Source organism: Drosophila guanche, unplaced genomic scaffold, assembly GCF_900245975.1.
Source record: "Drosophila guanche unplaced genomic scaffold, DGUA_6, whole genome shotgun sequence".
In the NCBI taxonomy this organism is placed as follows: Eukaryota; Metazoa; Arthropoda; class Insecta; order Diptera; family Drosophilidae; genus Drosophila; species Drosophila guanche.
In genome coordinates, this window is record NW_022995748.1 from 4,069,994 (window position 1) to 4,093,679 (window position 23,686).

A 23,686-nucleotide genomic window follows, 5' to 3' on the forward strand; every position below is an offset into this window, starting at 1 on the left:
GATGACATTTTCGTTTTGGTCGCTTGGATTGGCAGCAAAACACACTCACACGCGGCCCCAAGAAAAGAGGAAAAAGAAATTCGGGAAAAAGGATTAGTTAGCCTGGATCTGGACTTTTTCCTATATATTTTTTTTTCTTCTTTTCCCTTTTTTGCGGACTTGCGGACTTGAGTCAATGTTGTTAGTTTGGATTCTGGGAATGGCAAATGGCCTGAGAACGAAACTCGATTTCGATTACGTCACATTTTTTGCTCCCACTTCTTTTCATGGCAACATTTTACGTATTGTTATTTGAGTGCGTTGGAAGGAGGCTTCTTGCCGTTGCCAGTCCCAGTTCTCAGAACTGCTCACAAAGTACATACATATGTACATACTACATTTTTTAATAGGCTTGGCTTTGATATGACGTGAAAGAATTTTAGATATGGAATGGTTTATGCACTTAGGTAAGCTTAGAGCCTGCAACTCTGGAATAAAGGGTAAAACTGGCACGAAGCGAGAACGACCTATTGCCGTGGTAGGCACTGTTGGAGGCAGAGTCCGTGTAACGCACAGACGATGCCTGCAACGGGATATTGTTAAACCGTTAAGTTGCCTGAGAGATGGGAGCAGAAGATATACACATGGACTGCAGCAGTTCCAACAGAGCAACAGCGCTGTTAACACCTCAATCACTGTTAACAGCCTGTTAACGCTCTCTGCGGCCGCTCTCGTTTACAGCTCACTGCTAACACTGCTCTCTGAGAGCGCTCGCTCTCGCGATCTTTATTATGTTTTGCATGTGAGCTAACATTAAGTACCTGGCAAACCTCAAGAAGAACAGACATGGAAATAATCAGTAAATTGCGCATTAAAACGTAATCAATTCACAACTTTTATATGTGTATGAATGTACTCCTAAGTCTCCTCCAATGGTAATGGAACATTTTAATTTTCAACAACTATCTGTACAAATAGGAGCCAGCTCTTAGCCAAATTGCTAACGAGTTCATGTGTCACTTTCTGCTCCGCTTGCCACCTGTCTCTACATGTGTAAATATTCAATTAGCAGGAGTGTAACAAGCAAACAAATAATTACGACTACAACATGGGCAGCTATGTACATCATACATACATATGTACATATGTACATATGTTTGTGTATTTGAATGTGCGTACACATGCAAAAAATGCATTTTTATTTAATTTTCCCTGTTTTTAGCGCAAATAATTTTCGCGTTTTAATTCACATTTGAATTCCACATGCATTTCAATTTGTTTCCACGCAGGAAGCACTTTTACTCGTGAAGCAGCATTTTCTCGTCTTTTTGTTTTATTTCGATATGCATTGGACGAACGTTTTACATGTCAAAGGGTTATTCGACGCCGATGTGTCCGGGTGAAAAGAATTCCATTTCATGCAGAACGGGACGCATGGTGGTTCCTGGGGCCCTCGCTGAAATGCCTGACGGGTTGTCTAACCCGTATTTTCGTGCCTTTTTTGATGTTTCACTGTAACGAGGAGTCGTCAATTACAGCAAACAATGACAAGCCTCAACAGCATCAAAGGAAGACGATCACCATTCATGTCTGTCATCGTCATCATAATTTGCAAATTGCTTGTAAAAATGACTTTTAATTGTACGTGTAAAAAGGGGTACCCATCAAATCAGAAACCACTCAGAGCCTCAACTCACAAATGTTAAAACTTGAAATGCTTTTGGGATTAATTCAATTATGCTGAACAGTTTGTAAGGAACTGATGGCACGCCAGGACTTGGGCTCGTTTCTGGTTTTGGCTGCTTCTGCTTCTGCTTCTGCTTTTGACACTTGTAATTGGTGGGCGTAGAAAATCATTAATTATATTTCGAAGGGAATATGCAGGTCACGCAAAGGATCGGCTAGGATTGAAAGCACAGGGGCAAGGAAACAAAATTGAAAATTATTAAAACAGAAACCTGGCTGCAATAATTGACATTCAAATACTTCATATTTAATTTTCTTTATTACTGTCTTCGTCATCAAATCGCAAGTAACCACCTAACGATTCGTTGTCAGACAGAGATGCAACCCTTTGTCGACGTTCACGCCTTGGAGTTCGCTTGGCATCGACGGTGATGAAATTATTATTGTCATCAATGGCAACGAAATATGTGGGAATTTGTCCTGGTCCCTTCACATATGTCTTGCCACGATAGTTGCACACAATGCCAAATTCCCGCAAAAGGACGGCCGTTTCCTCGGTCACTTGGATGTGTCCGATCATGCCGGTGGAGTCCATGCGGGACGCCATGTTAACGGGGTCACCCCAGATGTCATAATGAGGTTGAGAGGCCCCAACGACGCCGGCCATCACTTCACCACTGGAGATTCCCACGGACATGTCTGGACTGATGATGGTCCTATCGTAAGATACCGTTTCATAGGCTTTGTTGAGCATGCAAAGGGTTCGCATTAGGTCCAGAGCAAACGTTGCCATCACAAAGACGACCTCATCGTGCTGATTCTCCCTGTGACCTTGACCTTGACCTGATACTGTAGAAGAGGCTCTGCGAATCAGCTGCGCCTGTTGCACTAAAAGTTAGGACACAATTTTATTAATATACACTATCCCATTGAGACTTGAATACAACTAACCTTCTTCGATTAGCGAGTCTCGATTGTTGGAATCTTCATAATCCGATTTTTTGCTAACACGATCGGCAAAGCTCACATCCAACCCACATGCTGCCATATAAGTGCAGCCAACAATTTTGATCTTCTCCACCAAGTAATTACCCTTATAGTGTTGCAACTGAAAAGGGAACCAGCAATGACAAAATAAATAATAGAATGTAATAGAATATGTAATAGCTAACCAATCTATCAAATTCCGTGATGATCTCGTTTAGTAGGCGCAAACTTCGGAGGTTCAATTCGAAATTCTTTAAAGTGGCAAACATAACGGATACAATTTTATATTCTTCATAGTAGAGCTCATGGTTGGCGAGAGATGTAAGGTAACCGTTGACTGATGGAAAGAGGCGAGTACAGATGATTTTTGCTTTAAAAGTTGATCCAAAAACTGACCAACATGAGCGGGAAGTATGTTGTTCAGGAGAATTAGTATTGTGCGGTTAGTTATATGGGCATCACGCTGCTTTCTTCCCAACTCCACGCGCCAACTAAGATAATTGAAATAGCTGATATTAGCTGATAATTAAATAACATTTTATAGAGTTACTCACTGAAAGTTGACTTTGTTTGTGAATTCCGCGTGCCGCTCCTTCAAATACAAAGTAACAAAAGTGATGACAACGAGCAAGCTGTGTGCATATTCAGCAGCGAAAAAAGGATTTGTGGTAGCACTGTGATGGAAAATGAATTCAAACTGGAAAAATATGATGATCAGATAGGCGAGCGTCAGCATAAAACAGACAACTATTTTTAAAATGAACGGAATATTAGTGAACGTAAAGGCCATTGAAATGATAAGGGAGACCACATTTGTGATTACCCAGGGATTAAAGCACATTGTCACGTCAGCATCGTAGTGATAAAGTTTACTCTCGATGGTCATCATTTCGAACTCCTCGCGGTGACAACCCATCTATAAGAGAGCACAACTTTAGGGCAAATACGCAGTCTACCAATCGAAACTCACCAGTATGATGCTGACCACGGAGTTGTAGGAACAAATGATAAAGAGATATATGCAAATGCGGAGGCTGAGGCTTCCTTGGATCTTCTCACACGTGCGAAATATTCTGCAGCTCAGTTCACTGAATCTATGGTTAATCTCCTCATTCGTGCCGTAGATGAGAAAGCATAGTTTTTTGTACCAAGCTATGACAAGCAAGATGGTCAGGCAAGTTAAAATAATAGAATCCAGCACTATGCCGGATATGCGAAGCTTTTTGTTTAGAGTCATCAGCTGTATGTAGGTCAGGCTGCATCCAATGATCCAAGCAAGCAACATGCTGTGCTTGAACATTAGGTCCGGCGACTGCAGGTACTTGCACTCTAGTTTGGAGTCCCGAAAGACCAGACAGAATTTGTTTACCTCGGACGTTAGGAGAGCATTGGATTCGTCTCGTCGTTTCAAGGAGAATATTCTTCCAGGTCTATGGGAGACTCAGTTAATTGAAATGTGTCATTTGTCCGAGAGAGTCTACACTTAACTTACTTGAAGCTATTGACTGGCATCTTACGAAACTCCTGACGCAACTCTTCGTTGATCACATCGTCGTTAGTACTGTGTAAATCTGGTCTAGAGCGCATATCGATGTAAGATTGTGAATCAATCTCTGTGTAACGTTTGGTAAAATGGGTAGAAGACTCAGTAGAAATAAGGAACGTGTTTATGTTGTGTTTGATTAGAAGGGGATCCACCGAAGCTGCGTCGGTGCCTGGCATTATCGTATACTTGCTGGGATCTAGTTCGTTCAGGGTACTGGCACTTATATGGACATATCCCGCTGAACCGGTGGATTCCAAACGATTGGCAATAGTTACATCGAGTCCTGACAATGGAAAGAAAACTTTCGATCAGTAGGGATTGCTTGTAGGGATGCTTTTCTACGATGATTAACCCACCCCAAATATCGTACTGCAGCTTCGCTTCTCCGATGACGCCTGCAATCACACTTCCCGAATGCACGCCGATGCGCATATCGATATCCACGTCATTTTCTCTCCTGCAAGAAGTTTCCAAAGTTATTCATAGACAGACTTATATCAATAGCTTACCGCACTTTCTGAATGTGAGAGATCATGGACAGACCCAGATCCACACAACAATTGGCGTGATCGGGATCAGGGCGCATTAGACCAGCCACACAGTAGTAGCAGTCCCCCAAGAACTTGATTCGCTGAACCTTAAAGTGGGTGGCAGCCATATCGAACTTTGCGAAGAGACCATGGAGCAGCCTCACGAGCGTCTCCACATCCAGTGTCGTCGTCAATTGCGTATAGTTAACCACATCCGCATACAAGATACTGACCTCGGGATGGATCTGAATGGGCACGATATGCTCCATGACGCCTGGGGAGCGGAGTCCTCCTCCCTTTCTGGCAAGTCTGTTTTGAATATCGTCTTGAATGGGCTTAGCTATCTGCGGCGGGATAATACTATGGAGCATCAACTTTTCCTGCCGTCTTGCATTGCGCAGCCATATCTTTTCCATTACATACTGATGCCGATCCAGGAAGGAGGAGCGCACAACAATATCATTCATTTTGCGAAAGAAAATACCCAGAAGGTTGAAGCACACGTGGTGGAATATATGTACAATAAACCTCCCATAGTCGTAGCGACTGTAAATATCGAAATAGTATTCCGTGGCAATATAGACAGCAAAATAGGTTATGTAGACGACGGACACTGTGACTCCCAGAAGAAGGGCACCCGACATAAGGGGTATAGGCATGAACATGTAAATCATATAAATAATATAAGTATCGTAAAATGTATCCAATGCCCAATCATGTGTGTAGTAATGATATGTGCCCTGAAAGATATCTAAGGAGGGAGGAAGTATAATAGTAGNCTTATATCAATAGCTTACCGCACTTTCTGAATGTGAGAGATCATGGACAGACCCAGATCCACACAACAATTGGCGTGATCGGGATCAGGGCGCATTAGACCAGCCACACAGTAGTAGCAGTCCCCCAAGAACTTGATTCGCTGAACCTTAAAGTGGGTGGCAGCCATATCGAACTTTGCGAAGAGACCATGGAGCAGCCTCACGAGCGTCTCCACATCCAGTGTCGTCGTCAATTGCGTATAGTTAACCACATCCGCATACAAGATACTGACCTCGGGATGGATCTGAATGGGCACGATATGCTCCATGACGCCTGGGGAGCGGAGTCCTCCTCCCTTTCTGGCAAGTCTGTTTTGAATATCGTCTTGAATGGGCTTAGCTATCTGCGGCGGGATAATACTATGGAGCATCAACTTTTCCTGCCGTCTTGCATTGCGCAGCCATATCTTTTCCATTACATACTGATGCCGATCCAGGAAGGAGGAGCGCACAACAATATCATTCATTTTGCGAAAGAAAATACCCAGAAGGTTGAAGCACACGTGGTGGAATATATGTACAATAAACCTCCCATAGTCGTAGCGACTGTAAATATCGAAATAGTATTCCGTGGCAATATAGACAGCAAAATAGGTTATGTAGACGACGGACACTGTGACTCCCAGAAGAAGGGCACCCGACATAAGGGGTATAGGCATGAACATGTAAATCATATAAATAATATAAGTATCGTAAAATGTATCCAATGCCCAATCATGTGTGTAGTAATGATATGTGCCCTGAAAGATATCTAAGGAGGGAGGAAGTATAATAGTAGAAGTCTAATATACAGTCTAATATACAACGTACTCACCAGCAGTTACCAAAGTGAGTGCTGCAATCACGGAGCTCACATAAGTAATCCACGAGTGTCGCGGGGCGAACTTCTCACAGAAATTGATGCTCAAGACAGTTACAATAATGAATGCAGATACTAAATATATACACACATCGATCAAAATTAAGTGGGTATGCTGGATAAAGATGGTTGTTGCTTTCATAGTAATACTGGATAATAGTTCTTGCTCGACTTACCGGGCAAGTTAACAGTAGAATTGCACAATGGACGATGGTTATGAGAGTATGCAGAAGGCAGAACACGCCAAGAAAACTGTTCCATAGTCGTACATGATACAGGCGGAATTCCTCCTCCAAATGTAGCTCCTGGCATTTTACCTGTGGGATATTCACGTATTTAAAAGTTTGCGCCATTTGTATGTCTTACAATATTAACCAAAAGGTAGCTGCGCTCCCACAGGCGCTCTTTGTTAAAGTTAAACTGACATTTATCGTCAGTGAAGGTTTGTTGAGGCATTCTCTTTTTCTTGTATATTCTATATTCCCTGACTGCTTCTAAATGTATTACAAGTACAGTGAACTTTTTGTTGAGTTTTTCCTAAAATATTGGAAAAAGCAAAAGCACTAAATCACAGCCTATTCGATTGGCATTAAAATGGTATATCCAGACATTTATTTATTTGCATTTTTGTCTGCTGCTGTCTGTCTGGTTGTTCTCCTTGATCTGAGCGGTTGGTTTAATTGCTTTTACTTCTCACACTGCCTTTCGGGAGAGGGACCGCCAGGGGTTAACGGGACTTTTCGAAGAGCGTTGCTTCAACTCACTGCTGCTTTCTCTATCCATTCGTTTCGGTGTGGGTGTCGTTCCCGGAGACTGCTGCTCTCTCTGTCTCTCTCGACTGATTCTCGGTGTTGTGCTGCTCTTTGCACTATTGCAGCGCTTGTAGAAGCAGCCGAAACGTCTCGCGTTTACTCTTTCTTTTGTGTCGCCAGCTAGTACAGCTAGTTAAACTTTGCAGTTATATGCATATGTATGTAAGTACATACTCGTACATGTACTCGTGTACAATATAACAGTGCAAAGTGCAAACTATCATCAGCCAGTGACAGCAAACTAAGCAAACTTCCCACTCCAACAACCCAAAACGTAAATATGTATCAACTCCGTTGATAATAAATAGAATGTATAAATAAGATTTGAAAATCCCAAAAAAGTCAGTTTAAATTTTCATGTCTATACATTAGCTTTGTTATTGTTTTCATTGTCTTCATGGCGTATATCGGAATCTACTGATTCCTTTTCGGACTGAGATGATTGCTCTTCCCGGTATTGACGCATTGGATTTCGTTCAAAATGGATTTTGATAAAGTCATAATTCTCATTAATGGCCTTTTAGTTGCACGCAGTGCCAACTTGCGGATGTGTCCGATCATGTCGGTGGAGTCCATGCGGGACGCCATATTAACGGGGTGTCCCCAGATGTCATAATGTGGGTGAGATCCACGGAATGGACCTGTCTGTGCCAATGACAGTTTTATCATATGAAACCGTTTTATAGGCCTTGTTGAGCATCCAAAGGGTTCGCATTAAGTCCCCGGCAAAAGTTGTCATCACAAAATCGACCTCTTCGTGCATATTTTCGGATTGATTTTGCTCTGATGGCGAGGAAGAGGATCTGCGAGTCATCAGGGTCTCTTCCACTAAAAAGTAAGAAATCTTTATTAACACACATTATCCCACACAAACTTGATTACAACTAACCTTCTTCGATTAGCGAGTCTCGATGGGTCGACCCTATTATGTAAGATTTTTTGCTGATATGATCTGCAAAGCTCACATCCAACGCACATGCAGCCAACAATTTTGATCTTCGTTTCGTTTAGTAGTCGCCAAATTTTTTAAAGTGGCAAACATAACGGATACAATTTTATATTCTTCATAGTAGAGCTCATGGTTGGCGAGAGATGTAAGGTAACCGTTGACTGATGGAAAGAGGCGAGTACAGATGATTTTTGCTTTAAAAGTTGATCCAAAAACTCACCAACATGAGCAGGAAGTATGTTGTTCAAGAGAATTGTGATCGAGTTGTTAGTTATATGGGCATCACGCTGTTTTCTTCTCAACTCCACGCGCCAACTAGGTTAATGTAAATAACAAATATTAGTATTAAATAACAGTGTCAGTCAGGCTCTGCTTTACACTTGAACAAATACTTTTCGATCTACTGTGGAAAACGAAGAGTTTCGTGCTCCCGTTTTCTCAAATTGCAAATTCATGTACAAACACTCACTTAAAGTTGACTTGGTTTGTACACTCAGTGTGTCGCTCCTTCAAATACAAAGTAACAAAAGTGATAAAAATGAGAAATCCATGTGCATATTCTGCCGCAAAGAAAGGATTTGTTGTCGCACTGTGATGGAAAATGAACTCGAACTGGAAAAAATGTATTTAAAAGGTGGGCAGTCGTCATCAAAAAACAGACAACTATTTTCAAGATGAACGGAATACTAGTGAACGCAGAGCCCACTACAACGATAAGGGCCCCCACATTGGCTATTACCCAGGGATGAAGGCACATAGTGGAATCAAAATCATAATGATAAAGTTTACTCTAGATGTACATCATTTCGAACTCTTCGGGGTCACATCCCATCTAAAACCGAGCACAACTTTAGGGCAAATGCGTAGTCTATCAATCGACACTCACCAGTATGATGCTGACCACGGAGTTGTAGGAACAAATGATAAAGAGATATATTGCGGAGGTTGAGGCTCCCTTGGATCTAAGAACAGGATCCACCAAAGCAGCATCGGTGCCTGGAACTATCGTATACTGGCTAGGATCTAGTTCGTTCAGAGTACTGGAACTTTGTGGACATACGATTGGCAATGGTTACGTCGGTTTCTGCAAGTGGTAAGAATTGTTTTGCAATTTATAATCTTAGACGCTGATCTAGAACATCCAACACACCCCAGAAGAGACCATGGAGCAGCCTCACGAGCGTCTCCACATCCAGTGTCGTCGTCAATTGCGTATAGTTAACCACATCCGCATACAAGATACTGACCTCGGGATGGATCTGAATGGGCACGATATGCTCCATGACGCCTGGGGAGCGGAGTCCTCCTCCCTTTCTGGCAAGTCTGTTTTGAATATCGTCTTGAATGGGCTTAGCTATCTGCGGCGGGATAATACTATGGAGCATCAACTTTTCCTGCCGTCTTGCATTGCGCAGCCATATCTTTTCCATTACATACTGATGCCGATCCAGAAAGGAGGAGCGCACAACAATATCATTCATTTTGCGAAAGAAAATACCCAGAAGGTGGAATATATCTACAGTAATCGTGCCATTGTTGTTGGGTCTGTAGTACTCCGTGGCAATATAGATCACATAGTAGATGATGAGAACGACGGACGCTGTGACTCCCAGCAGCAGGGCACCCGACATAAGGGGTATCGGCATGAACATTATATAAATAATGATATAAATGTTTCCAATGCCCAATCATGTGTGTAGTAATGATATGTGCTCTGAAATATATCTGAAGGATGGTAAAAATATAAAATAATAGAAGGTCTAGTATACAACGAACTCACCAGCAGATACCAAAGAGAGTGCTGCAATCACGGAGCTCACATAATTTATTCTCACAGAAATTGACGCTCAAGACAGTTACAATAATGAATGCAGATACTAAATTTATACACACATCAATCAAAATTCAGTGGATATGCTGGACAAGGATGGTGGAAACTTTAGGCGTAAACATAAATACTGTATAAAAGTTCTTCTTCGACTTACCGGGCAAGTTAATAGTAGAAGTGTACAGTAAAGTATGGTTATGAGAATATGCAAAAGGCAGAACACTCCAAGGAAACTATTCCATAGTCGTACCTGATACAGACGATATTCCTTCTCCATATGCAACTGCTCACATTTTGCCTATGGATATTCCCGTATACACCCAGAGTGGGTGTATTTATTTAATAGATTTACCATAGGAAGCTGCGTTCCCACAAACGCTCTTTGGTAAAGTCAATGCATTCTGATTTTTTGTACGTGTTTTTTGTATTTTTCTTGATTATGTCTAAATGTTTTTTAACTACTGAAACGTTAAAGTACAGCCAGCTTAAAGCCTACTTTGAATGCAATCATTCCGATACATGCACATCTGTGAAACAAATGATCAATGAACAATTTGTCATGTATTGTGGGAGATATTTTGAAGAACAACATTTTGTAAGCTCCAACCACCCAGGCAACTGCGCATACCCTCCTGTTGCCCTGTAAAGCCCAATGCAACAACACACCCACACACAGTCGCATGGAGGGAGAGTTTGCCAATTATTGCAGAAAATCCAAGAGCAGCAGCAGCAGCAGGGAGCATCTTTGGACATTTACCGTTTAAATTTTACATGTTTCGTTTTGCTATGATTCTTCTTATTCCGTATTCCGCTTGTTGTTGATTTTGTTACCTGTCCCGTTAGGCTTTGGGCATGTCTGTTCTCGTTCGTTTTTTTGTTGTTCTTAAAATGCATGTCGTGACGCGCCCTTTGGTCTTCTTATGATGCTGCTGCTGCAGCCGCGTCGCCGCCAACTGCATAGAGATAACGGCACATTGGCGTTGGCTGCGTTTTCGGCGCCTGGGCTGCCGCTGCAAGTGGGTGCAGCCCATACATATGTACACTCCGCTCCACCACTCCCTATACAAAAAGTTAAAGTTTTACTGCGACAAACATCGATGTTCACTGAGATTACACTTTAATATGGTGAGTGATCTACTTCATATGTAAATATGTACATATGTACGTACATATGTATTTATATAATGCCATAACTGTTTAGAGAGTGCAATCGGTTAATCATCTTCGTAGCTCTGAGAGCTTTCGCTAGCTGCCCAAAATGAAGTAACCGTTTGCCGTCGCTCACTGGGATTACTCCAATGGGTCGGGGGCACGAATTCAAATTCATCATTGATGGCAATAAAGTAGGTGGGAATATGTCCAGCGCCTTTTACAAATGTTATCCCACGATAGATGCACTCAACGCCAAATTCACGCAACAGATTGGCCGTTTCCTCGGTCACGTGAATGTGTCCGATCCGGCCGGTGGAGTACATGCGGGAGGCCATGTTAACGGGGTCACCCCAGATGTCATAATGTGGGTGAGAGGCGCCAACGACTCCGGCCATTACCTCACCACTAGAGATTCCAATGGACATGTCACCGCATATTAAAGAACGCTCATAGTGCAACTTAAGTTCTTCATAGGCTTTCTTAACTGTCCAGAGGGTGCGCATTAGGTCCAGGGCAAACGTGGCCATCACAAAGACAACCTCCTCGTGGAGCTCTTCTTCATGTTTTATATTTGAAGAATGGCGAATGCGCTGTGCCTGCCCCACTGAAACGATATGGATCGCGATTTATCTAAGCATATGTTTTTTATATTTACATTCGAGTCTCGTGTCTTACCCTCATCCAAAAGTGAATCATGCCTCTCAAACCGATTGTTGATGCGATCGGCATAGTTCACATCCAATCCGCATGCTGCCATATAAGTGCAGCCAACCACCTTGATCTTCTCAACCACGTAGTACTCCTTATAATGAATTAACTGAAATTGAAATGAGCGCCACGTATTGGACATTCAGAACTCAGTTCTCGGAACTCACCAATCGATCAAACTCCCTGATAATCTCATTCAGCATGCGCAAGTTTCTTAGATCCATATCAAAGTTTTGTAGAGAGGCAAACATAACGGAGACCATTTTATACTCCTCATAGTATAGCTCATGCTTCGCTAGGGTAGAAATATAGACGTTGACTGTGAGTAGAGGAGAGAAATCGATGAGAGAGTCAGGCAGTCAACACGGCAGCCAAGAACCCACCGACATGCGATGGGAGTATGTTGTTCAGAACAATTGTAATGGATTGGTTGGTCCTATCCGCATCCTTTTGCTTTTTCCATAAATCAACACTCCACCTGTATCCGATTTTGTTATTGAACTCCGAATGGCGCTCCTTCAGATACATCGTGAAAAGGGTCATTAATATGCGCATACCATGAGCATTCTCCGAGGGGAGCCATGGATTAATGGTGGCACTGTGATGGAAAACGAACTGGAACTGGAAGAATACAATCACCATATAGGCGCTCGTCAGCGACAAAGTGATGACCGTCTTAACCATGAACGGTATGCGAGCGAAGGTAAAGCTGATGCCGATGATCAGTGCCACCATATTTGTGACTACCCAGGGGTGAAAGCACATGTTAAGGTCCAACTCGTAGTGATAGAGTTTGCTCTCAATGTCCCTCATTTGGAACTCTTCCCAATTGCAGTTAATCTGTGGAACAAAGTGGAGCTGTTTATCTCAGCATCCTCATCTCATCTTTCCCGAATACTTACCACTATGATAACGATGATGGAGAAGTACGTTGTCAAGATGAAGATGTAGATACAAATCCGCAGCGTCATATGACGCACGATTTTGTCGTGGGCGTGGAATATCATGCAGTTCAACTTCCCATACAGGATCTTCTCGCTACGACCATAAATTAGCCAGCAAATCTTTTTGTACCAGGCAATCACAAGCAAAATTGTGAGGCTAAAGAACGCGAACAAGTCAATCAAAATGCAAACTTCGCAGGGATCCAGGCTCTCCACCATCTGAACGTACGCCAGGCTGAATCCAATGCACCAGGACAGCAACATGCTGTACTTGAACATGTAGTCTGGCTGTACCAAATACTTCCATTCCAAAAGAGGGTCGTGAAAGTGCAGGCAAAACGCTTGTATAGACTTATCGGAATCAGTCTCACCCTCAGGCTTATATCCGCAACAGGTTGAACACGACTGGCCAAGTCTGTGAAGTATAGGAGGTAGTTATGCCAATGTTATTGTTGCCACAATCAACTCACGTCATGCCACTGACCGGCATATTTTTAAACTCCTTACGCAGCTCTTCGTTGATCGAATCCTTGGGGCCAATTGCCATCCTACTACGAGTGTGCAGCTCCGGTCTGTCGTTTAAGTCAACTACCGACAAGGACAATGAGCCCCAACTGTCCAATCTGTATGCATCCGGATCCAGAATTTCAGCAGCAGTCAGCAAATGGGTTGTGATATTGTGTGCCTGCAGAAACCGATCGGCTCGGGCTTCATCTGTGCCGCTAAATATGGAATACTGATTAATGGCCAATTCGTTTAAGGTCCTGCCACTTATGTGAATGAAGCCTGGCGCACCAGTGGACTCTAAACGATTGGCAATCGTAACGTCGGTTCCTGCAAGTGAAAAGCATATTTTTGCAATAGATATATTCTAGAATGTATCCAACACACCCCAGATATCAAACTGCAGCTTAGCTTCTCCGATGACGCCTGCAATCACACTGCCCGAATGTACGCCAATACGCATATCGATGTTCACTTCATTTTCCCTCCTGCAAAGAAGTTTCCAACGTTATTTACACACAGACATCGATCAATTACCTACCGAACTTCCTGAATGTGTGAGATCATGGACAGACCGAGATCCACACAGCACTTGGCGTGATCGGGATTCGGGCGCATTAGACCAGCCACACAGTAGTAGCAGTCCCCCAAGAACTTGATTCGCTGAACCTGAAACTGCGTGGCTGCCAAGTCGAACCTTCCGTAGAGGTCGTGCAAGAGCCTCACCAGCCTCTCCACATCCAGTGTCGTCGTCAAATGCGTATAGTTAACCACATCCGCATACAAGATACTGACCTCAGGATGGATCTGAAGGGCCATGATCTGCTCCGTGACGCGCGTTGATTTGCCCTCACCGCTCTTTCTCGCCAGTCTGTTCATTATATCGTCTTGAATTGGCTTTGCTATCTGCGGCGGAATAATGCTATCCAGGAGCAGTTTCTCCTGGACTCGAGCATTGCGCAGCCAGATCTTCTCCCTTATGAACTGATGACGATTCAAGAAGGAGCAGCGCACCACATTGTCATTTATGATTCGGAAGAAGATTCCCAAAAGGTTGTAGCAAATATAGTGTATGATGTCCACAATTATTTGGCTGTACGCATCTACACTCTCCATGCTGAAGTAGTGGAACCGCGAGGCGACGACTTTCATGAAGTACGCAATGAACCCAACGGATACCGAGGATGCCAACAGTACCGAGCCCAGGAGTGAGGGTATTGGCAAGAACATGTAGATAATCAGGATGGTATAAGTGTCGTACGCAGTGGCCAGCATCCAGTCGTTTACGTTGTAATGATACGTGCCCTGTAAGGCATCTACAGGAAGCCAAGGCATAATAAAGAATGGAATTTAATCACAAAAAATGCTTACCAGCAATTACCAGAATCAGGGCAGATACCGCAGAAGTAGCTGTCAGAATCCAAGTGTGGCGCGAGACAAAATCCTCGTGGAAATTGATGCTGAGTATACTTAGAATGAGGACGGCGGTGATCAAATAAACAGCAACATCGAACAGAATAAAACGAACATGCTGCACAGAAACTCAATTAGAATCAACTCTCTAGTTCAAAGACTGCGATTGTTACTCACAGCGCTAAGCAATAGGATCACTGTACAGTGAAACAAGGTGGCAATAATATGTAGCAGATAGAAAACCCTCAGATAACTGGTCCTCTGACGTCTCTGATACAAAACGAACTCGTGCTCCAAGCCCAGCTCAGCGCACTTGACCTGTGTGGAAATACCATTAAAAAGATGCCAAAATTGTGTTTAGTTTCAGTGCGTACAAACCTTCAGATAGTCTTGTTCCCATCTGCGTTCCTTGGTATAATCGAGGGGACATTTTTTAAATATATTCCTTATGGGTGTTGGCATTTTGTTTTCCTATGTGTTGGATGTTTTTGTCTGTGTTGAATGGTTTTACATGTTGTTTCTGCCAAAGGTAGTATTTGAATGAATACCTAATACAGGCTAGGCCTACTCTCTAGTTGCAGCAAGTGTCATTGGTTTTTCCCATCTTTTAGGGAGGATCTTGCCTTTTTTATTGACTTAAATCTCACTAATTCATTTCTCCAATTGCAAATTCCAAGCAAATTCCAGTGTATGCAAAACAGAGTCAATGTTGGTCGAAAATTCACTTGACCCCCGGTCCTGTCGTACGAACCGCATGCAGTTTGTAGATGCCCCTGTGCACTCCCTTCTTGTGCCCTGCCTGCCAGCTGCTGTGTTGTGTTTTGTGGTTTTATTGGTTTGCGTTTGCACATTCCATTTGCAAAATGATTGGAATTTATGCTTACAGATTAGATGGCCACGCAGCCTTTAGCTTTTGCTGTAGCCCCCGACCACGTTCCTTCCTTTCTGGGTGCGCACTTTCACTGAGGCTTCCACTGGCACTTTCACCCTTTCATTCAGCCTTGTCCGACGTCCGACGTCCGACGTCCGACTGCGGTTGTTGCTCTTTTTGCCAGACGGATGCAACCCCAAGCAGGAGCCGCCTCATGTGTCAGTGTCCTGTACATGCCCCATGCCCATTGACATCGTTTGTGCTGTTGTGTCCCTATGGCATTGCTCTGGTCTTTCTTGGTTTTTGCAAAATCGCTGCGGCAACTTTGATGTCTGAAAAATGTTGCATTTCGGATTCGATATTTGGGGCCCTGTCTGGTCTCCGGTCTTCGGTCTTCGGTCTCCGGTCTCCGGTCCCATTGGTCAAATGTTGCGTGCCCGGCAACCGCTTTGAACCGGCCGTGCCAGGATCCTTCGCTGGTCCCTTCATCCCCATGTCCGTGTCCGGATCTGATGATTTGCAATGGCATTGCATGAGGTGGCCCATAATGAAATGCTGAAATGCAGAAATACCTACTGAAGGCTGAACTCTGAAATACCGAGAGCCTTCGTGCTAGCCCTGTCAAAGCCGTCACCAATATACGCCCAGCTGCGCAAATTAAATAATAGCCGCGAGTGCATAAAAAGAGAAACCGGAGTGAACTTTATTTCACTTAAAGCCAAAAGCAACACCAGCCGGAACGTAACTGTAGCCATTGTCGTGGCAAGGATTTCACCCATCCACAGCCAACCCAGCCAGCCAGCGTGCAAACAAACATGTGAACACACGAGTGTAGTTTATGCGGCGAACAAGGTTGCGATTTGGGAAATAGTATAGTGAAATATATGACAGATTTATACCTTTTCCAATGGGGCAACAAATGAACATTTGTAATGAAAAGATTTCTGCAAGTTGCTCGATCTTCATTTACTTTTCGCTCTCGCATAAACATTAATTTACACCCACAAACATATATGGAGAGGAAAAAGTTCTGTGTCTGTGGCTCGCTCTCGCATAAGGTTACATATTTTTTAAGCCAATTTTACAGGCCACTGCCTAACAAGGACATTAATTGGTAGCTGCTGCTTCAGCTAGCCCGGCTCTGACGTCGGCTCTGGCTTTGGCTTTGGCTTTGGCAGTGGCTCTCACTCTGGCTGATTCGCCTTCTCTGTGTGCCACGCCCCAGCCAGTAGTTAACTGTATGCGTTACATTTCGTTTCACTTTGCCAAATATATGTTTGCATGAAAAAAATGATTTGTATATACTCCAGCAGAGGGTACTGTAATTGCAACGGAACAGAAATGGATGCCTCTCTGATCTTATAAACTTTAACAGCTATAACCTGGCTGGTCTTTCTACTCATATTGGAACGATTGTAGCTTAAATATCAGTCTGGAAGTTAGCAAAGATAATTTGTTTATTGCTGGAATTTAATCCTATTAAAACGACACAATTGATTGACTAAACCACAAAGCTACAAATTGGCCTACAGGTAACATTGGTAGATACAAATGGAATTGATAATTGTTTGGATTGTATTTATTTTCACATAAAAATAGGATCCATATTGGGTGTAATTATATTTGTTTATAGTTTTTATTCTCATAACATTAACCCAAACACAGCTGCACTTAATCAAAATGTCTTTACTTCTGCCACTTAATCAGATTCCAGCGTTTACGTAAGGAAAATCTAGCAGGGAAAACTACACAATATAAACGCTGAATCCGCGAGGGTATCTAACAATTCGTACCCTGAAGCTAGATTACCTTTCGTTCTTTTTTTGTATGTTTCTTTTTTTTGAGCAATTTTTTGCTTGGCTCCCTTTTTCATGGTTTTTATTCACTTCAATATTTACTTAACCCTTTTTTGTATGCCACCAACGTTGGCGTCGACTTCTCGGCTGCTGTTTAGCTCCTCTCTGTAGCCGAGCAAAGGCGAACCTTCAGCCTTTGGCAACACGGCAATGGCCAGGGCAACGGCAACGGCAATGGCTACCATTCCATGTTGTTTTTGCTCTTATGATTAAACATGCCTTTCGCTTTTGTTTAAGCCCGACCAACTCTTGCCTTAAATATTGCATGAATGTCTCGTGGAGTAGTGGGAGAGGTCGGACTAAGTCGAGTCGAGTCGAGTTGTGGGTAAAGTCTGTACTGTACCTTGTGACCAGTTAATTAGCTGGCACTGCTGACTTTTGCCGCTTGACGACATATTTCGTTTAAGGTTCAAGTGTTTCCAGCCAAGTTCGAAGTTCCGAGTTAAGTCCTCCTCGCTACCTTTCGGTACCCTCCACCCGGGGGCAGAGACGGGGACTGGCATGTAAAAGTGCGATTATAGTCGCATAATTATCACGCTGACATGCCCACACACAGAGGATCGAGAGAACGAGGCTGGCAGGGGGTGCGAGTAGGTAAACCCATACAGAGAAAATGCCAAAATGTAATTACCTGGCAAACAAACCGCAATTTCTCGGTACACACTCAGCTCTTCACAAACGAACTACTACATATACATATACCTATGTATACACATATATACGTTTGTACATACCGACACACATACCGATGAAAACTAAGTGAAAGTGGACACGCAACAAGCAAAATACATGGAAACTCTTTGCGTCTGGGCCAGGCAAAGTTATAGCCAGAGATGACATCGTGTGACATGGAGTGGAACCTAAGTGTTTGATGAAGAATGGAAACGGACATCTAATCACAAATGCAAAATGTAGCCATGAATTTCTATTAATTTAGTCGCAATATTCTTTCAGCATTGTCCACCATTTCGTGTAGTTAAATTGAAAGACAAATAGATGGGAGGAAGTGTGCTGAAATGTCATCGCCTTTCGTTCATTTCACGACCACTCACCCCAGTTGTGCCCATCACTAAACTGTAAAGGCCATCTGCTTCACCTGCAAAACTTTTTTGGGGGGTTTGTCATTGAAGGGGACTTGCGTGTTTGCCCTGCCATTGCCATTGCCCGAGTCGGGTGGGTGCAGGCTCGAGCTCGAGCTCGAGCTAGGGTCTGGGTTTGGGTTTTGAGGTTGGGTTTGGGTCGGGTCGGCACTTTGAAGGCGATATCGTTAATGTTGCCGTTGATTGTGTCCAAATGGGCCAACACTCAGCAGCCATTCGCAGCAGGAAAACTGTTTGGCGAGGGACTTCACTTGCTTCGTTTCGTGTTGGGTTATATTTTTCCAGTTGCCCCCCGTTCCAGGGGGTGCCTGTAAATTTCGTAATTTATTTGGCAATCGGCGAACCGTTTGGCGCGTTCAATGCAACACTTTAAGCATATTTGCAAGGTTTTTAAAATATAAATAAACAACATAATTCCCCAGCCATAAACCGAAGCAACAAATACAGTCAACGCTGGCTACAGCCGGAACATTTCCCAACGAAAATGGGGAAAAGAACAACAGCAGCAGCTGCTGCTGCTGACCAAAAGTGACAACAGCAGGCAGGCCTGGCAGGCCTGGCAGGCAGGCAGTCAGGCTGGGGACATCATGGCCCAAACCAGACACTGGAGAGACTGGGCCTGAACTACGGGTAGGCAGAATGCTAATTTTTGGGTACTCTAATGATGTGATAATGCTTGAAGTGCCTTATATGGTAATAGGTCTCCATAATGAATGCAAAATACTTTCGAATCAGGCCAGTCTGGCTGGAACTTTGCATTTTGGTCTAGCTTAAAATTTGTTTAATTTCTATGTTTAATTTTGTTCAAATTGTAAAGCAACTCTTTCAGTTAAAGTGAATTAAATGTTTTTAATAGTAAATTGCAACTTGCATTATTCCATGCCAGAAACAATATTTTCGTTCTTAGGTAAAGTTTATTGAAAAATAAATATATATAAATAATAATAATAAAAAATAATAATAGTTACACATTTTTGCACAATTTATATGCTAGCTAGAATGGAATGGAACACGAACTTCCATTAAAAGTCTCTCTCTCTCTCAGTCTACAATTAACCCAAAATAATATTTAAATATGCCAAAAGCATATTCTATAGGGTATAGCTGTATGAGGATGAGGGCTACTGTTTTCGCAGCCCCCTCCTTGGTGTTCCACCATTAACCTCCTTCTCTTATATTTTTCGCGAGTTTCCATGCAGCCTATTTTGAGTGGCTCGTTGCTTTTATTGGCCCGGTTGGTTGACTGGACCGGCCTGCTCCGTGCAGCAGCTATTTATGTAGTCACCGATCCGGCTGAGAGCCTGCAACTGCACTGGAACCGTTGCAACGGCGCCTGGACTGGAGCTAAGGGCTTTTGTGCAGCGCGGACGGGCCTGATTGCGGGCAGCATCATTTGGTTAACACAATTGTGCGGTGCATGGTCAATGCCGTTGACGTTTATGGTGTGTTGTTGGTCTAGGACATGGCTATGTTGTTGCTTCTGCCCGTGCCCTCTGCCCTCTGCCTTTTTCCCGCTTCTCCTCATTCTCTTGTTCTTCTTGCGTGTGCTATCATTAAGTGTTGAAAATTTCATCAAACACTTCAAAGCGGACCACGTGCCGGGCTATGTAACTTCCCCTCCGCCCCGACCCACGCTCGTTTCAGTTTATGATTCTATTATTTTCACAGCAAATAAAAGAGAAAACTGCGTATCATGGCCAAGTGCTAAATGGGCGCAAGGGAAAATTGCAAAAATGTTCGGTGCTTTTGGCTTTTGGTCGATTTTTTTCCTGGCTTTTTGCTGCTGCTGCTGCTGCTGCTCGCTCCTCTTCGGCTTCCAGCTAAATTTAAACATATAGAAAATGGTGCCGTGGGGTAGGTGGAGTTTGTGGGGGCGTGGCAGCTGAGCACGTAAAAAGCGTTGAACCGAAACGTTGTGGGCAACAGCTGCCGAAAAGTGTGTGTGTGTGTGTGTGTGTGTGTGTGCGTAAGGAAAAGCGAAATTTTCCCAGCGCACACGGAAACTTTTGCGCCATGAATCAAAGTTTAGTGAAGCATACTTTTTAGGTGCGATTTATATATTTCAAAATAAAATAAATGAAGGGCGAACGAGGGAGCGTTTCGATGCGATGCGATGCGATGCGGAGCGGAGCGGAGTAAAAGCCCAAAAGACAAAAGCATCTAGCCAGGCGGAGGGTTCTCTGCAATGAGGCGAGCTCCCAGGGAGAGGGTGCGGGCACGAGCAGGGGGTTGGGTTTCAGCTAAATTCAAATTCTCTGTTTTATTTCAACGCGCAAGGAAATGCAAAAATTTACACTTGGTTAGCTGATTGATGAATGCATAAATGAAGCGTACACATCCGTTCGGTTCCAATGACTGGGATGGGGCGAGCGGGAGAGTACGGTTGAAATGCGTGCAAATGGGAAGTGGTGAATGGAACCACCTACGAGGTACGTACGTACACGTGCTACATGGGGGAAGGGAACCTGGTAAAAGGCATCGTCTTGATTTTGGTTGATGTGCGCTGTCGCTGCAAGCTTGAAGCAATTTTGCAAAAGTCGAAAGATGTTGCCAAGGAAGATCCCTAACAGAAATAAATGTTTGGAAAGCAAATAAATACATTTTGTAGCAGTAAATAAGTTATAGGTAGAATGTTATTTTGTGTTCTTTACACTTTTTTGATTGAACTAATTTCTCTCAGTGCTTTTTTGGCATCATGTGTGACGGCGTTGCCACTGACGTCACAAGCCATTGCTTCTCTGATTGTTATGCCGAAAATATGCAAATGTGATTTTTAACTTAAAACGTTGCCAGCAATTTGATTTGATTTTCATTTCCATTTCCATTCCACCACCCAGACCAGACCCCATGTCACTCTGTCCCTCTCTTTGGCGGGGGGATTTAACAAATTAGTGTAATTTATTTTGACAATGATTTGGGAAACTGGCTAATGCCTCGTCGTATGAGTAATGTTTAAGCTTTGACCTTGCCTGCGCTTTAATTAGATAAGCAAAAGGGAGGAAGTGAAGGGTGTTGGGAACGGGGAAAGAGTGTTGGATTTGTGTGATTTGGCAAACCCAATTTGGTAAGCGAGGCATGAACATAAAGTCAAATTTATTGCGACTGAGATTTCGTTGAATATTTTCTGTGTCCAGAAACAAGTGAAAGCACCACGGACCATTCAAATGCTGAGTAATCTGTTCAGGCCCACGTCCTTTAGTCTTTTGCTGGTCCAGACAACGAAATATGCCAAAAATGAGCTGAAATTACTTTTAATATGCATGAACTATGGAGCCCGGGGGCACTCTGATGCTCGCTGATACTCTGACAGTCAAAGATAAGTGAAATGCATGGCGTGCTCAGTACAAGGACGGAAGCCAAAAGGCTTTGTCAAGGCCGCCCACAGCCCCAAGAACCATTCGGCAAGCAACCCAACAAGCAGTTAGATAGATACATATGTATCTAGGCACAGAGAGGGAGGCAGTAGCTAGAGATAGAGCTCGTTAGGCGCCAGACGACAACATAATTTCGTAATTAATTTGCCAAAACACGAATGTAATTTAATAAAATTGCGCATACGGCGCGCTGCCAGAATAGAGTCAGCCAGCCAGCCGTCGAGTGCCAAGGAGAAAAGGGATAAGGGTCCACCATTGTCGTGCCGAGGCCAAAAGCAAGATGGAACATTTAGGTAATATATGCAAGGACGCTCTGACAATTTTGTAGCAACTTCTGCGTCTTTCTCGAGGGAGGAGTGCTCCATCCTCCTTCTGGATGTGTAAGCAATGCCAAGCAACGATTATTTATGATCTATTTTTGAGCAAAGCACTAATTATGCTCCACAACATTTGATCAGGGCCCGTCCATGCCAACAGGCGTTTCAATTACAACACGCAAATAAATCAACGGCGACAAAATCCTTCAGACTTGTGGCTTGGAAAATCCTTTTTCCGGGAATTCTGTTCGCAGCCTCTGTTTTACTTCAAGCCCCAACCACGAGGGTTGGTTGGGTGTCTAATTAAATAATTCAATCTTTCAATTAATTGTCGATGGGTTTTCTCGAAAAACGCTTTTGATATTAAGTGGACATTTCAGAAGGAATTTAATGAACAATTTTATTTGATTAGCTTGAAGCTGAGTTACTTTAAAATTAAAAGGAAAACAACACTTCTGATATCCAGTTTCTTGTGGAACTTCCCAAATATAAATTTAGTTTGATGTTGAATTTACTGCATAATATTGATAAAATTTGGCCATCCCCCTTGACCTTTTGTTTAGCAGCAGTTTCCCGCAAAGATTCTTCCCCAAACTCACAACGCAACTTTGCTTTGAAACCTTTTCGAGGTGACCCTTTCCCTTGTTTCCAATTATCTCTGAATAATTGCCTAAACAAATTTTGTGTGGATTTTTCATCATCTTAGAGCAGGTTTCTAATTCAATTTGGTTGCCATTACGGCATGTTTTTGTATGCAGAAGCCATCGTAGAGCCGTTCTGGCAATCAGATTTGCAACACCATCGTGTTTATCTTTGCCAGCCAGCCAGCCAGCCAGCCAGCCAGCCAGCAGCATCTAAAACTATCTAGCCATCTGCAACTTGAGATCCGTGGAGTTTGATGGCTTAGTGCCACAACTTGTGCTGCCTAGACCCCTGGCTAAGGACAACGTCAGCCCCGTCACGTAAACCCGCCGGCAGTTAAATCAATTGCCGCAATTTGATAATATTTCACCAGGGAATGATTATGAGTGGCCGGGAGTGCGGGGAGCCTTGGAGGGAGCAGGGATTTGTGGAGAGGGTTTATCGCTGGAGGAGGTTTTCGTGGGCAGCGCCCACCACCCAAAGCGTTTTGCTGTTTTGTTGACATTTCCGTTGCCGCCGTTTTCCACTTCCGTTGGAAGTTTGTTTTTCCTTGGCCAGCCACACGCCTTTCCTGCCCCCACCTGCCCGCCCAACCGCCCGCCCTTCTATTCAGCTCTCATTCTCCCTTGGATCCGTCCATATGGCGTGGTTGTCTTGTCTTGGTGTCCTTGGGTCTTCGACTTTGGCTTGGGCCGGGGCTTGGGATTCACGTAAAAAGGATTTCGGGGCAAACGCATTTCGCATGCCTAAATGGCTAAGACGTCGCATAAACATGACATGCCACGCCCCCCGCCTCAGATGGCTCCCTGTC

At 43.6% G+C, this 23,686-nt stretch overlaps 3 protein-coding genes across 5 annotated transcripts; all 3 read right to left on the bottom strand.

Moving 5' to 3' along the window:
• Window positions 1-1,962: 1,962 nt before the first annotated feature.
• On the bottom strand, window positions 1,963-6,917 carry LOC117584220 (adenylyl cyclase X E-like). 2 transcript variants are annotated; one of them, XM_034273000.1, is made up of 12 exons: window positions 6,781-6,917; window positions 6,582-6,722; window positions 6,361-6,520; window positions 5,526-6,297; window positions 4,555-4,655; window positions 4,145-4,481; window positions 3,623-4,082; window positions 3,207-3,568; window positions 3,049-3,143; window positions 2,838-2,989; window positions 2,617-2,773; window positions 1,963-2,553 (listed from the first exon to the last, which is right to left on the bottom strand). In XM_034273000.1, the coding sequence occupies exons 1-12, from the start codon at window positions 6,859-6,861 to the stop codon at window positions 1,973-1,975; spliced, it is 3,399 nt and encodes a 1,132-aa protein (XP_034128891.1). In that variant the 5' UTR covers window positions 6,862-6,917; the 3' UTR covers window positions 1,963-1,972. The 2 variants fall into 2 exon arrangements, with proteins under 2 accessions (XP_034128891.1, XP_034128892.1); XM_034273001.1 differs by lacking the exons at window positions 5,526-6,297; window positions 6,361-6,520; window positions 6,582-6,722; window positions 6,781-6,917 and adding an exon at window positions 4,708-5,474.
• Window positions 4,305-9,797, bottom strand: LOC117583915 (adenylyl cyclase X E-like). The gene is made up of 3 exons (XM_034272593.1): window positions 9,317-9,797; window positions 9,163-9,250; window positions 4,305-4,367 (listed from the first exon to the last, which is right to left on the bottom strand). The coding sequence occupies exons 1-2, from the start codon at window positions 9,795-9,797 to the stop codon at window positions 9,183-9,185; spliced, it is 549 nt and encodes a 182-aa protein (XP_034128484.1). The 3' UTR covers window positions 4,305-4,367; window positions 9,163-9,182.
• Window positions 9,798-11,189: 1,392 nt separating this feature from the next.
• On the bottom strand, window positions 11,190-15,234 carry LOC117584221 (adenylyl cyclase X E-like). Of its 2 annotated transcripts, XM_034273002.1 has the most exons (11): window positions 15,094-15,234; window positions 14,893-15,033; window positions 14,674-14,833; window positions 13,844-14,618; window positions 13,690-13,790; window positions 13,269-13,632; window positions 12,757-13,213; window positions 12,238-12,694; window positions 12,022-12,173; window positions 11,822-11,963; window positions 11,190-11,750 (listed from the first exon to the last, which is right to left on the bottom strand). In XM_034273002.1, exons 1-11 carry the CDS (start codon window positions 15,175-15,177, stop codon window positions 11,209-11,211), a joined length of 3,375 nt encoding a protein of 1,124 aa, XP_034128893.1. In that variant the 5' UTR covers window positions 15,178-15,234; the 3' UTR covers window positions 11,190-11,208. The 2 variants fall into 2 exon arrangements, with proteins under 2 accessions (XP_034128893.1, XP_034128894.1); XM_034273003.1 differs by lacking the exons at window positions 11,190-11,750; window positions 11,822-11,963; window positions 12,022-12,173; window positions 12,238-12,694 and having other exon boundaries at window positions 13,039-13,213; window positions 13,283-13,632.
• Between the last annotated feature and the right edge of the window lie 8,452 nt (window positions 15,235-23,686).

Bases quoted from the DNA above. Each gene is read 5' to 3' on its own strand.
- LOC117584220 (XM_034273000.1), bottom strand. From the start codon at position 6,861: ATGCCTCAACAAACCTTCACTGACGATAAATGTCAGTTTAACTTTAAC. The intron at 6,521-6,581 runs GTAAGTCGAGCA...ATCTTTATCCAG, and splicing joins TTCTACTGTTAACTTGCCCG to CATACCCACTTAATTTTGAT. The intron at 2,774-2,837 runs GTTAGCTATTAC...TTCCCTTTTCAG, and splicing joins TCACGGAATTTGATAGATTG to TTGCAACACTATAAGGGTAA.
- LOC117583915 (XM_034272593.1), bottom strand. From the start codon at position 9,797: ATGTCGGGTGCCCTGCTGCTGGGAGTCACAGCGTCCGTCGTTCTCATC. The intron at 9,251-9,316 runs GTGTGTTGGATG...TACCACTTGCAG, and splicing joins GCTCCATGGTCTCTTCTGGG to AAACCGACGTAACCATTGCC.
- LOC117584221 (XM_034273002.1), bottom strand. From the start codon at position 15,177: ATGCCAACACCCATAAGGAATATATTTAAAAAATGTCCCCTCGATTAT. The intron at 13,633-13,689 runs GTGTGTTGGATA...TTTCACTTGCAG, and splicing joins GCTGCAGTTTGATATCTGGG to GAACCGACGTTACGATTGCC. The intron at 11,751-11,821 runs GTAAGACACGAG...ATATCGTTTCAG, and splicing joins TGATTCACTTTTGGATGAGG to TGGGGCAGGCACAGCGCATT.